This window comes from Buteo buteo, chromosome Z, assembly GCF_964188355.1.
Source record: "Buteo buteo chromosome Z, bButBut1.hap1.1, whole genome shotgun sequence".
NCBI lineage: Eukaryota > Metazoa > Chordata > Aves > Accipitriformes > Accipitridae > Buteo > Buteo buteo.
In genome coordinates, this window is record NC_134204.1 from 38,752,953 (window position 1) to 38,771,532 (window position 18,580).

Consider the following 18,580-nt stretch of genomic DNA (forward strand, 5'->3'; position numbering starts at 1 on the left):
AGCACTGTACTCGGAGACCAGGGGTCTCCTCTCTTGGACATAACATGGAGCTGACACACAGCTAGAGAAGTTTCTTTGGTTAACGTGCTACTGAGACTCACTTCACCTGTCTAGGCAAGCTCTGCAACATGGCAGCTTCAGAAAGAAAAGCTGGTTGGCTAAAAGGCTATCTGGCAACAAACAAAAATAGTCTCTATCAAGGTGGGGTAAAAAAGGGAAACAGAACAACAAAGAAGCATACCAAATGCATCCACACTCCCCACGTCTACCTACTGCAAGAGTGGACGTGCTGGCAGCTGGGACTGACTCGCTCTCTGCCCCAGCTGTACGCGAGGCAGGGACCTGGGAAGCTGTACTGGGAGTCTCATGGAAGACATTCTATCCCAGGAGTCCGTGGTCTTGAATAGGCCGTGTCTGCTTTACTGGGCCTTACATTTTGGACCAGAGAAGCCCACAAGTTGTTAATGTAATCTGTAATTTATAATATCTTTCAGAAAGTTAAGGTGTACGTGCATCAAGGGGTAGAATGTATTGATCCTAGTGAGGAGACTATTGTACATGGCAGAATCAGAGACCCACATCACAGCTGACCTGACCAGGTGCAGGACTGTGCTGCGTTGCATGTCCAGCATGGCCTTCAGGCCTGTGTTATGCTGCACAGGTCCCTTGGCACAGGACAAACTCAGCCGGTGCATTGTAGCTGAGGAGCCTGCAGGCAGCTGCCACTCGCTACTGGAGATTATGTTACATGCACAGTCTTGCCCTTATCTAAAGTGCTGCATGAAGTTCTCATGCAAGCATCCTTCATAAATAGAGTTGTTTTCTTGTAAGAAAATTGTATAATAGCTCAAACAACCAAAAAGGAGCAACCTCTCTCTGCATATGGCACCTGTGCAGCATGCCATGGGAAAATCCAGCTGAGGTCTGTTCAATGCTCCATGAACACAGGATTCCCACTGTCTGAAGGGACAGATTTATTTGCTATCTAGATTTCTCTTTCTGTTCTATCAGCTATTTTATTATGCCATTTGCTGCTGAGCATTTCTTACTGGAATCCAGAAAAAGCCCTGCACCGCCCCTCTCTGCCAGCTCATTCCCCACTCCCTGGTACAGAAGGCGGGCACCCCACTCAGCCTCCACTACTGAGAAAATGCTCGGCTGTGCAACTCTTCCACTGAGTCAAACTTGCTATGATGAGGGAAGCCCACACTAAAACTCCCACAACAAATGCTCTGTCTTCCCTTAATCTTGTCAGCATGTGAAGACCTCAAAATGCTTAAGACAGCCAAAGACTAAAAGTCTTTTTTTGTCTGTTTCCAAGTAAAAGTAGCAATGGCCAGAATTATTACCTGGTTTACTGCACAGACTCTCCCCTCTCCATTCAGCTTTTATTTCTTCAGTCTGACTGAATAATAAATTATAAATACTTCCTAACTATTCAAATATATAGCCATCTATACTTTTTTATAAAACACTATCAAAGATTTTTGGACATATTTAAGATTCAGTGATTTCATGGAACAATTCAACAGGTTTTGGGTCTATCTGTCACTTAGGTTACTGACAGAACAGGGTACTAAGCAGCATAAATCAGGCCCAAGCCACCTCAGACAGCAGCGTATGTCCTACTGTGTCTCAAGAGCTAAATGGAGAAGATGAGGCCCAAAGTATCACACAGCATGTTGATAACGAACCAACCTGTCAATAGTGAGATGCTCTTAGATGAAGCAGAAAGGATAGAATGGGAAGAGGAGACGGAATGCTGCGTTTTGGTTCATGCCATTGCCTACAGTCACCTAGAGACAGACTGAAATACATCACTGTGAAAGGTCCTCCAGGTCCTTTTCACTGATCTTGGTATATTGCAGCTCCTGCAACAAGCAGACTTGGGAGTCCATCTTGGGCTCACTGTACTGAGCCGAAAGCCGCATCACAAATACTTGTATGTGCCGCTTGCAGAAAGTTACTATGGAGAAGTCATGGAGAGAAAACAAGCAGTCTACATGATCTACGGGATCTGACTGATCTTCACTTTGCATATCCACATGTAGGCAGGTGTGCTGATTTTGGCTGGGATGTAGTTAATTTTCTTCATAGTAGCTGGTATGGTGCTAGGTCTTGGATCTGTGGCCAAGAGTGTTGATAATACAGGGATGTTGTCATTACTGCTGTGATAAATTTATTTTATATGTATTTGTTAATCAAACCGGTTCTGTAAGCCTTGCACAGTGTGTTCGTTTTGCAGGGCGTTAGCCCTTGCAGACAGGTGCGACTGGAAACATTGTAACTACAGATGATATGTACATAGTTCCGCTCTCTTTTTGCCAACCCAAAACCGGTTTTATTGTTAACTATCCAGGAGGATGTGTGTTTGGCCTCAGGGATTGCAGTGCTTGGGATCTTGATGGGCCATTTGTTGTATGCATTTGTTGAGGGGGAGGTGTACAGCCTTCATCCCTCGACTCCCCCAGCAACAGGGCGCGCAATCGCAGAAACAAGCCCACGTCAGCCCGGACCCTAGACTTTAACCTGGCAACAAAAAAACTGTAAAAAGGGAACTCTGAGGGAGCGGGGCGCGCGCCGTTGGTAGAGCGGAGACTCCCCGGCCGCCCAGCGCTGTTTTGCCTGTTTGTCGCTTGCTTTAATTAACTTTGATTGGATTATCCGTGGGCTGGCGTACAATTTTTCGTCGCCCCTTATAACACTGCCGAGCAGTGCTCACACAGGGCCAAGGCCTTTCCTGCTTCTCACCCCACTCCACCAGCGAGGAGGCTGCGAGTGGGTGCACAAGAAGTCGGGAGGGGACACAGCCGGGACAGCTGACCCCAACTGACCAGAGGAATATTCCACACCATATGACATCATGGTCAGTGTATAAAGCTGGGGGAAGAAGAAGGAAAGGAGGGACATTCGGAGTGATGGCCTTTGTCTTCCCAAGTAAGCATTACGTGGGATGGAGCCCTGCTTTCCTGGAGATGGCTGAGCACCTGCCTGCCGACGGGAAGTGGTGAGCGAATTCCTTGTTTTGTTTTGCTTACACACACAGCTTTTGCTTTACCTGTTAAACTGTCTTTACCTCAGCCCCCTTATCGGTCGCTCCCCGCGCGGGGCTCCCTCAGCCCCACGCGCCCGCCCGCCCCGCCGCGGCCTCCCGGCAGCCAGTGCGCGTGCGCCGCCGGCCGCGCAGGCGCCTTCCCTGCTGCCGGGGGCAGCCGAGCCTGGCGCTGGCGCCCGCGTCCGTTCTGTGCCGCGGAGCGGGTGGGAGGCGCCGCGGGAGCTGGCCGCGTCGCCCGGCGGGGCGAGGTGAGGCGAGGCGTGGCGAGGTGAGAGCGCTCGGCGCGGAGCGGAGCGGAGCGGCGGGAGGCGGCTGTGGTGCCCGCGCGGGCGGGCCTGGCGCCGGGGACGCGGCTGGCGCCGAGGCAGAGGTCGCAGGGCCGCGGGGCGGGTGCTGGGCTCCCGCCGCGCCTGGGCGGGCGTGGGGACCGAGCGGCGGCAGGGCGGGGGGGGGGCGCCTCTCCCCCGCTGGGCCGCTCTTCGGGGGCTGCGGGGGATCTGCCCGTGCTGGGCCGGGACGCGCCGTGCGCGCAGCGGGGCGGGCGGCCCGCCCGCCCCCGGCGAGGCCTGCGGGGGATGTCACCGCGGCACGGTGTCAGGCCAGCGGCGAGGTAACAGCGGCTGCTGCCGTTGCTCGGTTGTGGGGTTTTCTGTTTATGTTGTTCTTTAAAACTGGTCGTTTTGAGGAGCGGTGGAGTGCTGCACCTGTGAGACACAAGCGGTGGGCGTGTTCGCAGGTACTCTGGCTCTTCTGGTTTGGTAGGAACACTGGTTTGAATCAAGAATCCCTAACGACAAGCAAAAGGCAATGAAAGTAGGAAACGTGATCTCAGTGCTCCTAGCGGTCATTTTCTGATATGTAGCTTAGCTTACCTTATCATAATTGTTGGTATGTACCAGATCTGAAAGTGTAATGCCATGACAGCCCCTCTCTGGTTCAGCTGCATTTAGCAGTGCTTGTCCTTAGCACTAGGATGCTGTATTGGGCTTGTGTGGTGAGGTTTTGGTAGTGGGGGGGCTAGAGGAGTGGCTGCTGTGAGAAGCTGCTAGAAGCTTCCTTCATGTCAGATGGAGCCTTGGTGCCAGCTGGCTCCAAGACAGACCTGCTGCTGGCCAAGGCTGAGCCACTCAGTGATGGTGGTAGCACCTCTGTGATAATGTATTAAAGAAGAGGGGAAAAAAACTGCTGCACAACAGCAGCTGGGAGAGAGGTGTGAGAATGTGAAAGAAAAAGCCCTGCAGACACCAAGGTCCGTGAAGAAGGAGGGGGAGGAGGTGCTCCAGGTGCCGGAGCAGAGATTCCCCTGCAACCCGTGGGGAAGACTATGGTGAGGCAGGTTGTCCCCCTGCAGCCTGTGGAGGTCCACAGTAGAGCAGATATCCACCTGCAGCCTGTGGAGGACCCCATGCTGGAGCAGGTGGATGCCTGAAGGAGGCTGTGCCTCTTGGCAGGACTTGTGACCCCATGGAGAGGAGCCCACGCTGGAGCAGGTTTTCTAGCAGGACTTGTGACCCCGTGGGAACCCACACTGGAGCAGTCTGTTCCTGAAGGACTGCACCCCATGGAAAGGACCCACTCTGGAGCAGTTTTTGAAGAACTGCAGCCCATGGAAGGACCCACCTTGGAGGAGTTTGTGGAGGACTGTCTCCTGTGGGAGGGACACCATGCTGGAGCAGGGGAAGAGTGTGACCACAACCCTTGTTCCCTGTCCCCCTGCTCTGGGGGGAAGAGGTAGAGAAGTTGGGAGTGACTGAAGTTGACCCCAGGAGGAAGGGAGGGGTGGGGGGAAGGTATCTTTAGGCTTGTTTTTATTTCCCATTACCCTAGTCTGATTTGGTTGGTAAAAAATTGAAATAATTTCCCTGAGCTGAGTCTGGTTTGCCCACGATGGTAATTGGTGAGTGATCTCTCCCTGTTGTTATCTCAACCTGTGAGCATTTCATTGTATTTTCTCCCCTTGTCCAGTTGAGGAGGGGAAGTGATAGAGCAGCTTGCTGGGCACCTGGCAGCCAGCCAAGCTCAACCTACCACAGATGCTTATCATTCACATTGATTATGTTGGGAAAACAAGCAAGGGTCTGTTTCTTATACTCTTTTTTTATCTTGGGGGGGGGAGGGGGTTGTTTGGGCTGGATGTTTTTTATCTGTGTGGTTCATGGTGGAGAGTGCCTGTTCAGCAATGAGAATAGGAAAAAATACAGCTTAGGACAAATGAACGAAAAAAGATGTCATGAGAAGTGAGATGTAATTAGTTACAGCTTAACAAGGTCGGCTGCTAACATACATGGGTAATTTGGGGATGTTTAGTAGCCAGTGTATGTCTGCTGAGACAAGCTATTTTGGCAGGGTCCTTTGCAGTATGTTAGGAGAGGACTACTGTAAGAATGTGCAAGATAATTATTCCCTTTCATAGTATTCCTGTATTATTTTTTTATTTCTGGAAGCAGGGAAATGAGAATGAACTGCTCACCTGGATCTTGTTTTGGACGTGGATGGATGTGTTTCAGGGTGATGCTGCTTCCTTTACAAGGGTTCTATTTTGCATGACACTAAATTCTGTCAGCTGTAACATGGAAATAAATTACACAATGCTCTAAGTTGTAAATGTTAAAGAAGATTCTGCTGAGTGGTTTTTTGAGACAGAATGCTGTCCCAAATGTTGTAAGCTAGGCTAAAGCTTACTACTGTCAGTAGTTTTCAAGGCTGCTGTTGATAGGCTGTAGAGACCCTTGCCAGCTCTCATGGGCCTGGCCCTCCTTGTTTCTGTGGTAAAAGACAGTGAAAAATAGGAAACACTATTCTGCTGTTGCTTTTCCAATACTTGGGATTGTTGTGTGGAAATTGTGCCCTTCCTGGCAATGAAAGAAAGGGGCTGCAAGAAATACTGATGCTTATACCTATTTATAGAAGGGGCTTGACATACTGACAAGAGTAGGTGGTAACCATGGCTCCTAAAGGCAACAAAGCAGTTGTGCAAAATTTTTTTTTTAAATTAATAGAAAGTGGTTTCCAAATTAAAGTAGCTACCTAAACTGAAGAAAGGAAAACCCCCTCACCTTCTTGTTTTATTTCTTTCTTTTCACAGTGTCTAAGTCTTGACCTAATCTTTACAGCTTTCATGCCTTCAGTGCCAAAAAGCAAGACGCTAGGTTAAGAAAAGGTTTGTTTGGTTTTTTTTTCTTAACTCCAGATTTAGGTAGTGCTGAGGTTTTGCTTTATAAATCATACTTGGAGTTTTCTACAATGATTTTGATTATCTTTTGGCTCTGCAGTTACTAACAGCAACAGCTGCGCTTCTCCTAAACATGTTCTTCTTACTGTCTTTATGTCATTATATCATTGCTCTGAGAGTGCACAAATGATTGTATGATGTTTCTGTGGAGGTTATTTGCTATTGGGAAGACTGGAAATGGTGCTTTGAGAAGTGGGGTGTAAATGAATAAATAGCATCATGGGGAGGTGTGCGCAGTTCAAGAATGCATTTAGCAATTCCTAACCATTTTCTGATTGAAGTCTTGAACTGCTGAGTTTGGTTGACCTCCAAATGCCAACGTGAATGTTACTTGAAAGCTTATCTCTTCAAAGAACAGTACCCGCTACCCTTTGACTGGGTACTACTGCCTTAAAGTTTTCCTTTTGGTGATTTTTAAACTTGCTAAATGTTGTCTGTGAACTTTTTACCTCTTTTCAGGTGGATGAAATGTTGATGGTACTCTGACAACACTGCTGGTAATCATCTTCTGTGATCTGTTTCTTTGGGGGTGCAAAGTCAGCAGAGAGAAAGTAAGTGTTCCAAATAATGTATAGTGAGAAGAAAGACTTATTTTTGAACAGATGAATCACTATGAAATTATATGCATAGATTAGGAGAACTATAAAATAGCATTTAACTTTATGTTCTGCTAATGTGAAATAATAGCATTCAACAGCCTAATTACGAAGACATATTCTATTAAGTATGTATTTGAGATAAAAAACATTCTTCTTTTTGTTCCTGTGCAAAGTCCATGTAGGAAATAGATAATAAAACAGTGTAGTAAAAGTAAGCTTTATTCTCTTTTCTCTCTTCACAATACTTGACCCTTAAATGTTTTAGCCTGCCTGTATTTTATATCTTCTAATTCTTTTATGTAATTTCTAAAGAAAGAGAACACTTCTTGCTTAGTATTAAGCATGTAGGCAAATCCCTGCCCACTCAGTAGACTCCTTTAGTATGGACAGAAGTGCTTTATTGAATGATGATGTCATTGTGATGCTTGAACTTCTTCTTGTAGTTAAGGGTGATAAGATTGGATTTCTAGCTTGTCAGGTTTCCAATACTATGTGTTTTTAATGTGCTCTTCAAAAAAATGCCATTAGACTGGGATGCAGTGGATTCCTGTGTTTTTCGCAATGCCATTGTCATGGTTTAACCCCAACCAGCAACTAAGCACCACGCAGCCGCTCACTCGCTTCCCCCCTACCCAGTGGGATGGGGGAGAAAATCAGGAAAAGAAGTAAAACTCATGGGTTGAGACAAGAACAGTTTAGTAGAACAGAAAAGAAGAAATTAATAATGATAACACTAATAAAGTGACAGCATTAATAATAAAAGAATTGTAATATACAAATGATGCACAGTGCAATTGCTCACCACCCGCCAATTGATGTCCAGTTAGTCCCCGAGTGGCAATCCCCCTGCCACCACTCCCCCCAGTTCCTATGCTAGATGTGACATCCCATGGTATGGAATACCCCGTTGGCCAGTTTGGGTCAGCTGCCCTGGCTGTGTCATGTGCCAACTTCTTGTGCCCCTCCAGCTTTCTTGCTGGCTGGGCTTGAGAAGCTGAAAAATCCTTGACATTAGACTAAACACTACTTAACAACAACTGAAAACATCAGTGTGTTATCAACATTCTTCTCATACTGAACTCAAAACATAGCACTGTACCAGCTACTAGGAAGACAATTAACTCTATCCCAGCTGAAACCAGGACAGTCATGCAATTGCATTGCCATCTAAGCTTTGCAGCAGTGTGCAAGGTGGCATCTTTATTTTTCATTAATCTGGTTCCCAGTTCTAAAGTTAGATCAGAAACTATGCAGGTATTTGTTCAACTGAGGGTGCAGCTTTCTTCCTTCTTTCTACAGCGAGATTGTATTTCCTTGTGGTACCTTTGGTTGTAGATAGCTGAGCTCAAAGAGTGGGATGAGAAAGGCCAGCAGCAGAGTACAGATCCTGAAGTTCAGGAAAGCACATTTAGACTTATTTGGGGGATGCTTTGATAGGACCCTATGAGGGGGAAGGAGATCAGGAAAGCTGGCAGAGCTACAAGCACAGCATAAGGTGCAAGAAAAGACCATCACAATACTCAGGAAACCAACTAGTTGTACTGGGAGAATAAACAGTGTGCTCCAGTGCAAAATTGGCAGCATACAGGAGGCAGGAGCAGGAGCAGTCTACAGAGCTGCAGTTTAGAAACACTGCTTGGGCATACAGAGTTGGCATTAGAAAAGCCAAAGCTCAGTACGAATTGAAACTTGCAAGGGATGTCAAGGGCAACAAGAGGAGCTTTTACTGATGTATTAATAGTAAAATGTTGAACATAGAAAAGTAGGACATTTTCATGGTGCTAAGAGAGCTGGCCTATGCCCTTGTGAGGTTGCTCTCTGTTAATATTCAGAAGGTTGTGGAGATCTGCAATGACTGCAGAAAGGCAAACGTTGACCCATTTTCGAAAAAGGCAAAAAGGTCAGCGTGGAGTACAAGCAGCATGTCAACCTCACTTCGGTCTATGGGAAGATCATTGGAGTGTGTCCTATTGGAGCACACTTCTGGGCATGAGAAGGAGGAGGAGAATCCAGTCAACTACAAGCCAGTCAATATCACTTCAGTCTCTGGGAAGGTTGGGCAACCTGTCCTTGTAGAAGCCATTTTTAAATGCAAGAACATGGTGTGACTAGGAGCAGTTGGCATGGATTTACCAAGGGCAAATCATGCCTGCCTGACCAACCTCGTTGCTTTCTATAATGAGGTTACTTGTGCTGTGAACAAGAGGAGGGCAGTGGATATTGTATACTTTACCAAGACCTTTGATAGTCTTCCATTGCAACCCTGTCACTAAATTGGTGAAATATGGCCTGGATAAGTGGACAGTATAGTCAGTGAAAAACTGTCTGGATGGTTGTACTCAAAGGGTGGTGATCAGTGGTGGAAAGTCTGGTCAGACTGGCAAGGAATGGTGTCCCACGGGCATCAGTAGTGGGTGCAACGCTGTATAGTGCCTTCATTAATGACTTGGATGATGAGTGCACTCAACAAATTTGTGGCCGACACCAAATTGCAGAGAGCGTTCAAAGCACTGGTAAGTAGGGTGCTCTTCAGGTGGACCTGGACAGTCTGGAGAAATGGACTGACAGGAACCTCTTAGAATTCAACGTGGAGCAATGCAGGGTCTTGCATCTGGAATGAAAGAATCCTATGGACCAATACAGGCAGGGGCTGACTATCTAGGAAGCAGGTTTACGAAAAAGATTTATCAGGAGGTCCTAGTAGATACCAGGATGAATGTGAGTCAGGGGGGCTGGCTGTATTAGTAAGAATGTGACATCTGTGACCATGATTATTCCCCTCTCTGTGGCACTTGTGAGATAGCGTCTGGAGTGCTACAGCCAGAATTTGGGCTCCCCAGTACAAGAAGGATGCTGGAGCAAGTCCAGTAGGGGCCATCAGGATGATCAGGGGTCGGTAGCACAAAATGGACAGGGGAGGCTAAGAAAGCTGTGCCTGTTCAGCTTGGAGAGGGGAAGGCAAGGGAGAGATTTTACTGCCGTTTGCAACTATCTGGTAGGAGGATGCAGAAAAGATGGAACCAGGCTATTCTCAGAGCTGCACAGCAATAGGACGAGAGGCAACAGGCACAAGCTGGCTATATACAGATAAAAACTATATTATATACAAATTAAAACTCCTATTAGGTATTAGGAAATATTTCTTTTTTTACCATGAGGGTTGTTGAATATTGGAACAACTTGCTGAGGGACACTCCATTCTTGGAGGTTTTCAGGGCTTGACTGGATCTGGCATAGAGCAAGCTGATATAATCAGACCAGATTTGATGAGCGGATTATATGGACACCTATTGTCTGAAAATGCAATTAAGTGTATTCTAAAACAATACAAACCCATACTGGCATAATTCTGAATGCAGTCAACAGGTTTTTTTTAATTCTAGACTCTCAGAAATGTAATTCACAAGTATGTGGGAATATTTTGCTGTTTAACTGCCAGGGATTTATATTCATTGAGGTGGTAACTACTAATGTTGAGTTTTCCTGCTATGAAGAGTATTTGTTGTAGTACATGCTGCATTTGCATGTTTCCAGGGTTTAATTCTGTCTTTGTAAAAATAAGTGGCAAGATTCTAAACGCATCACACTGATAGCATGTCTTGAAATTGGAGTATTGCGCATGTATATGTTTTCTCAGTGCTTATTGCAACGGATTACGCTTAGGTTTTCAGCAAGTGCTAGGTTTTTTATTTTTTTTTTAAGGAAGCCATCCCAAATGACTGGAGGTGTGTTTACAGTAAACTGAAATGTTTGAATATTTGCTGTTGGCCATTAGTTTCACTGGTGTGCAACAAGGTAACCTGAGTTCTGATTTCTCTCCGATTTAGGTTCCTGTGTGCTTGTGGGTGCCTGCATATTTCAACTTACAGAGAAGGGTTTTGTCAAGTGTTCCAGCCCCTAACTATAGTTACCATTTACAGTCTCACAGGTGGGTCTTTTATTTGTTTTACTTCTGGTTTTGCATGAAATAATTGAAAAATTTGTGGAGAATTTTGCATTTTAAATCATGTTTTAGAAACTGTGAACACTCTCTTGAGCTGTCCCATTTTCAAGGAAATGAGATATACTTAAAATGCTCTCAAGGGTAAATGCTCACAGACTACACATACGCTGTGCCATATGGAACCGTATATTTGCTCCAGCTTTAAGAAATGTTGATCACCCATTCTTTGTGCAAGACCAATGAGTATTCAGCATTTCTTGGATTTAAGCCCATAAAGCAAGGTGATATGGTAGACTCAGGAGGGGGAAGAAAATGCTTTCATGCTTACATCTGCTGTTAAGTACAACATAAATCTTGTGTGGTTTTGTCTGACTAATAGCATGCTTTCTTTCCTAGTCTGAAGTATATTTTTTTAATCTCTGTTGCAGAGTGAGTGTCATAGGACAGAGCCAAAATGTTGGATGACATCAAGAAGCGTTTTGAATTTCCTAATGCATTTATTCAGTCACAGGTAATTTTTTTAAAAGCATTAAACAAATTTCATTGTCTGTGGAAACGTTTGTTCGAAGGCCTGCTGCCTGACTGTAGAAAGGTGATAAGGAAGACTTTGGGGGGTGTTTTCTTTACTCCAAAGGCAGAAAAACATAGAAGAAGGGAAGTTGCAAACAATTGCTAATTGCCCTCTCTATGTAATCCAAACATTGGACATAATTGCTCATCACTGTAAAGTCTCTGCAGGAAAATCAGAAACTTTCCAGGACTGAAAGGTTTAAGTGGGACCAAATGGTTTTTAGTGATCCTGTGATCTCAAGAGAAGGCAGGAGTTACCAGAGGTCATGTGTGGGGTCCAAGTACCTGACACTACTTTATAGAACTGTCTTTAGAACTGGTCTGTTTTCTTTCTGTGTGATGAGAGCTGGTGAACTACTGCAGTCTTGTTTGTGATCAAAGAATAACTGCATACAGCTCCACTGTGATCAGCAGACCAAAACCCTTTATTTTCAGAGCCATGCATTGTCTCCTGATCATGTTCACCTGAAACTTTCTCATATGCATAAAGTGCTTATAGTGTTTTTAATGGACAGGAAGGAAGAAAGTAATAGGTTCTATTGAAAAAATACACCTTCCTTGCTTTGGCCATCTCTTATTTCAGTATTAAGAACGTATCTCTTCGGCTGTAAGACCATTGCTAACTTCTGTGTTTTCTTCCTCTTCCTGTTTTCAATTCAGGATTAAATGTGTAGCCATTTGTTTGATGAAATAAGTTGATGTGAATGCAGTCTGTGCAACCTGGTGTCTGTTGCCTTTTCAGTTCAGCTCAGTCTACCTTGGTTTATGATAATTAAGTTTGAAAGGGAGATGCAGAAGTCCACTTGTGTTCAACTTGGCATTTAGGAGAGGAAGTCATGTCCCTGAAAGCTAGAGTTCATCTGAGGTCTAGCGAAGTGTCTTGTACTGCAGATGAGTTCACATCATTACTAGCCTTGATGAGTAGGACTCGGCATCTTTGAACCAGTTCATTTTTCTTCAGTACGGAAGAATGTCCCCATGGTACAAGTATTGCTGAAATGTCTTGGCTCATCACTACAGCTGCACATCATTAAGGACTACTGGTGTGCTTTGGCTGATTTTGTGCTGTGCTTTGGTTATTTTGCTAGTTTCCACTTATATTCTGTGACCCCTGAAAAGCATGCTGTAATCTTCAAACTGTCATCAGGCCAGGATTCAACTTCGTGAGAGATGTCTTCTCTTTCTGGGACCAACCAAGACATCTGCTCTGCAGAGTGTGTAATCTACACAGACAAAGATCAGCAAAGTGGGGAACTTGAGCATAGTTTTGTAGGTCAAAAGGTTTTACTGGTGAATCAAGTTCTTGGAATGCACATTTGGAATGCACATTTTTACTTTCCTGTATAGCTTACTGCAAAAAACACTTTCTATTCATATGTCCCTTTTCCAGTGTAATGAAAGCGTTTTAAGGATGTGGGTATGAATTAATTTCTGAAGTCCTTTATAAGTGGGGGAAAAAGAAAAAATAATAGAATTCACTTGGTAAGTGCACTAAAAAAGATCTCTTCTGCCTCAGGATAACAGTAAAAAGTAGTATGCCACCATTATGGAAATTTTTGGCCCTAAAACATATTTCAGCTTCCATACCAGTAAGTTTGGTATTTTGAATTGTGATAAAATGATCGTATGCAACAGCAGTGTAAATACTTCCTAATGGAGAATCGAAAAATAACGCTTGATCCATATGTGGTTTTTATTTCTTTTTCTCTTTTAGGCAGTGGGTCATCTGATTGCTGTAATATTGCAAGAAAATGTTTCTTCAGAGAAGATCAGACAGGCATCTGACCAGGTCTGTGACATTCTTTCACTTCTGTCTCCTCTCTCATCCATATGTGTTTACGTTTTTCTATGGTTTCCCATTCCCTATTGTGTAATTTTAATAAATCCTTGAAGTTAATTAAGGTAGGTAGCAATATGTGTCTGGATGTACAGGTAGAAACGGTAGATCTCTGGGATCAGAAAAGCAGTTTTACTTCCAGCAGAAGTCTTAATGCTGCAGAATACCAACATCTAGCTACGCTCAGTTTGAGAGTTTTATTTGAGTTTGTTTACATTACTGCAAGTGAAGTGCCATATGGTGAGACATTGTCACTTGAGTAGGAAAGACTTTTACATCACTATAAAAATTTCAAAAAGTATGGCATTTCTCACACCTGTATTGGTGTTATATCTCATATTAGTTAAGTAGAGCTTATATAATTTGCCTTTTAGTTGAGTTAAGCTTGCTTAAGTGCAGGTCTGTCTTGTTAACTGAGAGGCCTATGAAGTGCTGGCATTTGCAAGTGTCACAGCAGTGTAGGAGGGGTGTTAGGATTTGCTCCTCTCTTTTTCTTCCCCAAAAGGTGCACAGAAATGAGCAGAAAATGATTGTGGATTTTTCTTCCCAGTCTGAAGTCTTAAAACCATCCCCCAAACTAGCAAACCCAAACCTGAAAAATGCTGAGTTTTGATGTGGAGGAATGTTGGAGGTGTGTAGTTTCTCTAACAGAAGCTCCTCCAACAGTCCTAATCATAATGATGTTCCTCAGTGACATTCTGTTTTGAGCTACAAGCTGAGTCTTCCGATTTGCTGTCCCATGAAATACAGCAACACCTTCTAACATGCTAAGAAGCACAAGATTGTGCTGCTTAGATGTTACAGGCTCCCTTTTTATTCAGGAGCATTTTGCAGTGTTCAGTTGTTTAAAAATATTCCTTGTTTCTCCATTTGGAAGCTACAAAGTCAGCAAACTAACCTGTGAATGTAAATTTAGCATGAAAACAAGCAGCAGTTTTGATAGATACTACCAAATCTCTGTGCTTACTAGTAAATGGAGAGAACTGAGGACTACATAAAGTGAGTAAAGATGACTTCTCCCTGGATAGCCCTTTGTATGCCTGCCTCTAAGCTGTCTGCACTACACCTTGCTGTAGACATAGCTTGACATAGGAGTTCCTGAGTTGTCTCCAATTACATCTTGATCTTTTTAAGGAAAGTGAAATTCATGATAGCCTACCTGCATAGACACAGCTGAAAAATTCTTCTGTCTTACCCTTTTCTCAGAGACTCCTGTACCTCCTGAGGGCATAGGCAGTAGGGGGCAGGAAAGCAGGAGCTGTCCTGGGAAAGGCCTTCTGTGGCTGTAGAATCTGTACATCAGCTTCCTCTCCTGTGCTCCCTGAGACTTCAGGAGAAGCTGTGGAGCAGGTTTTTATTTAAAAATGTGTTTGAGATGAATGAAGAAAAATTGGTGTCAGCCTTCTCATTGTTTGTGTCTCATGCTTTTGACTTCAGACTCCTGCTCTGAACTTGCTTTGGGAGAAGTGCTGCAGTGAGAATGCTGCCTTGCGAACAGCCTGCTCTGAGGGGTTGGTGGCACTTGTTGAAGAGAAACATGCTGAGCTCAACTATGTTCTTCATGGAGCTCTCAACCTAATTCCGTCAGCAAGGTAGTGTTTGGTTGTCTAACCTTGAGTCCTTTGTCAGCTGGTTCTCAGTCATTGTTTTTCCCTTGTAAATACAGGGGAAGAGGAGAGGTTCTGTAGATGACAGTGTCTTCAAATAAGTTGTGGCATTAAGGACTGGCATTGCCCTGCTGCTTTGCTGAAGGCTGTTGCTTTCATCTTGGCAGTGTGACAGCATGGGTCTGACTTAAGAAGTCATAGAGTATCCTATGCATGTAAGCTGAAATTGTTAGCAGTTCATACTAATGCTCTGAACTTTGAACTGTGGAACCTCAGAAATCAATGCACTGCCTAGTTTTGTTGCCTTTATCATGGGGAAGGGGGAAGAAAATGGCAGCAACTTCCTTTATGGGGGAGGGAAATAACTTTCTCATCAGTCTGTCCAAATAACTAGTTGCTCCGATAGTCACCATAAGACTGTGTGTGGGGATTAGGAATGCTGGGTTTTGTTTCCTTGTCTACTGAGGAAGAAATCATGTTACCTACCTCTGCAGCTACGTCCTCTTATCTGCAGATATAATGCCTACATCTCACAAAGGTGTTTTGAGCTAGACTGCCTGTGCAACATACTGAGAGAATGCAGTTGTGGGGGAAAACGACATAGTGCGCAAAATTTATAAATGGGAAGTCAAATGATTGGGAGGACATTTCCATTCAAATGTACCAACCTTACAAAGTTCCTTGGGTTATCTTTTCCTCTCTTCTGATTTTGGCAGCTAACTGGCTTTCTGCACTAAGCCTTCTTATTCTTTTGCTAGAGAATGCTAGAATTGTTTTTAGCCAAGCCAGCTAATTGGTGCTACACCTGTGATGTATTATGCTGGTAGGCTTAGCATAGAGGTTGCAAGAACCATGCTATTCAAGACATGTTTTTCAACCCTTCTTCACATAATCAGTTTAAGGCTGAGGTTTCTCATGATCAGTCTGAGCCAAAGGTGAGTTTAGGTTTGAGTAAACTAGTGAAATGCTTAAGAAATCAGGTATTTTAAGGTTTCTGTCCTTGTGACTTGCTTGTTTACAGCTAGGATCTTGCTGTGATGATGCTGATTCTATGCTAAGTTTACAATAGGTGGTTATGGATCCCTAGGGTTTTGTAAATATATTTTTAGAATGTGAATAATTTCTGCAAACTACTGTCCTCCAAATTACAAAATTTTACTAGTTCAGCTTGGGGTTACCTGAAGAATCTGCATTGTTAACAATGAAGTAGAAGCATCTGTGGTTAGACTATGAGAACCTGAGTCCTGTGGAATAAGGTGGAGGGAGTTTCGTTAGCTGTGGCTTGCACTCTAAGGAATGTGAAATTCCTGTTCAGCTAAGGTTTGTTACTGTATCAGCAGTTTATAAGACAATGAAATGTTAATACAATTTTGTACTTCAGAAAATAAAAAGTGTAAAATGGGATATTTAGGATTGAGTTAACCTCAAAACCAAAATCCAAGTTATGTATTAAAAGGGCTTGGATCTGCCCCCTCTCTACAACATTCTTAGATTTTTTCCGTGTGTGAAACCAATACACGTGACTGATTGTTATAGTAAGTGCTGGCAAATTACCCGGGAACCTTTTATGTATTTTTGGCTTCTTTCCCCCCACACCCCAAGCTGCCATGATTCAAACCACATCAACTGTGGATTGCAAAGCAGGGTTTATGTAGCCTAACCACAGAAGTCCATGGGTTTAAAATGTCTGTAGTGTTAGGAGCTGATGAAACTGACAACTTCAGATGGGTTCACTTCAGTGCTGACGCTTTTTTTTTTTTTCCCTTGACTTTTAGAATTGTAGCCTGCTGTACTTCATCCTGTTCCCTGCCAAATTTTAATTCAGGTTTGCTCTGTGGCTTTGCACTGCTGTGTGCATAGTGTCTCTAAAATAAAGTAAATATTAATTTAGCAGCCAGTGCCACCCACCAGAAAGGCACTTGCAAGTGCTGAGCACCTTTCAGTGCTGAATGGAGTTAGGCGAATGTTTATTGGCAAAGACTGCTCATGTTGTGTTCTTGCTTCTCTTCCTTCTGTTACAATGAATTTAGCGGGGGCTTAGTGCACCTGGTGGGTTTTATTTTGTCAGGTGTGTCAAATTCTGCATGCTAAGAAAGACATCTTGCTTTGTCAGAGGTGAACATCCAGTGCTTATCTGAGTTGACTTATGTGGTTCACGCTATCTGCTCGTTATACAAATGGGAATCTATTCTTACCTCTCTGGTGCATCATTGTACCATGGCTGTCTCTTAGACCCAGTGTCCAGTTTCCTCTGATGACCCAAGAGTTTAAACTTCATGGAATGTCATATTTATTTGTGTGTTTATGTAAGCCTATATAGAAAATACATATACATGTGTAAATTAACATCATCCTCATTTAACACATGAGCAAGCTGAGATACAGTAATACTAATGGTTTGGCATAGAGTGCAGTATGCTCCACAAACATCTTCCTAAATTATGAATGGTTATACATACATTTAGACTTTTAAGCTATACCTAATCACAAAGAAATATCATGACTTGATATTTACAAACACTTTAATGAAGATTCAAAAATTGCAAAGGCAAAGGATCATATGATTATAGAATCGCAACCTAAAAACCCCTCATATCATTCTTAAAAGAAAATGGGAACACACAGGCAAATACCACTTTTACCTGCCAGAGCTTTACTATACTTAGCACCACCTGCAGACTCTTTTCCATAAGCTGGTATGACACACCAGGGAACATCTAGATTCCCACAGTGGATCTGCCCACCAATAAATGCTTAGTTTCATATTCCGGATACAGGCAAAGCAGTACTTTCTTCTGTGCCTTTCATACTTTTGCCAGCAGTGCTGGAAAACACCGACCCAAATCAAAACTGACAGAATATGCTTCTGTTTTCTTTCTTTCTGACAAAAATGGACCAGTTATAAGATGTGCCTGTACTCTTTAAAATGACTGGGTGTTGTGACACCTGGCTCTTGAAACATGTCCAGCCTGTGTGTGTGGACTCCTGCCTTTTAACAGTGTTCATGTAAAGTCTCCCTGTTCTTTGATAGAAATTGCTTAAATTTGTTCAGACTTTTTGGTATTGTGGTGGGTTGACCCTGGCTGAATGCCAGGTGCCCACCAAAGCTGTTCTATCACTCCTCCCTCCTCAGCTGGACAGGGGAGAGAAAATATAACAAAGGGCTTGTGGGTTGAGATAAGGACAGGAGAGATCACTCACCAATTACCATCACAGGCAAAACAGACTCAACTTAGGGAAGATTAACTCAATTTATTACAAATCAACCAGAGTAGGGTAATGAGAAATAAAACCAAATCTCAGAACACCTTCCTTCCAACCCCTCCCTTCTTCCCGGGCACAACTTTGCTCCCAGATTCTCTACCAACCTCCCTCTGCCCCCAGCGGCACAGGAGGATGGGGAATGGGGTTTATGGTCATTTCATCACACGTTATTTTCTGCCACTTCATCGTCCTCAGGGGTAGGACTCATCACACTCTTCCCCTGCTCCACCGTGGGGTCCCACCCATGGGAGACAGTCCTCCATGAACTGCTCCAGCGTGGGTCCTTCCCATGGGCTGCAGTTCTTCACGAACTGCTCCAGCATGGGTCCTTTCCACGGTGTGCAGTCCTTCAGGAGCACACTGCTCCAGCGTGGGTCCCCCACGGGGTCACAAGTCCTGCCAGAAAACCTGCTCCTTGGGCTCCTCTCTCCACAGATCCGCAGGTCCTGCCAGGAGCCTGCTCCAGCGCGGGG

The 18,580-nt window shown here is 44.2% G+C and overlaps 1 protein-coding gene across 6 annotated transcripts in view; it reads left to right on the top strand.

Moving 5' to 3' along the window:
* Positions 1 to 3,283: 3,283 nt before the first annotated feature.
* The window catches only part of FOCAD (focadhesin), a 134,655-nt gene continuing 119,358 nt past the window's right edge, over positions 3,284 to 18,580 (top strand). For 2 of the 6 annotated variants that reach the window (XM_075021754.1, XM_075021757.1), the window contains exons 1-6: positions 5,991 to 6,215; positions 6,747 to 6,838; positions 10,714 to 10,814; positions 11,258 to 11,340; positions 13,114 to 13,188; positions 14,674 to 14,828. In XM_075021754.1, coding sequence (XP_074877855.1) covers positions 11,284 to 11,340; positions 13,114 to 13,188; positions 14,674 to 14,828 — 287 coding nt within the window. In that variant the 5' untranslated portion in view covers positions 5,991 to 6,215; positions 6,747 to 6,838; positions 10,714 to 10,814; positions 11,258 to 11,283. The other 4 variants (XM_075021756.1, XM_075021755.1, XM_075021760.1 and 1 more) reach the window with 4 other exon arrangements.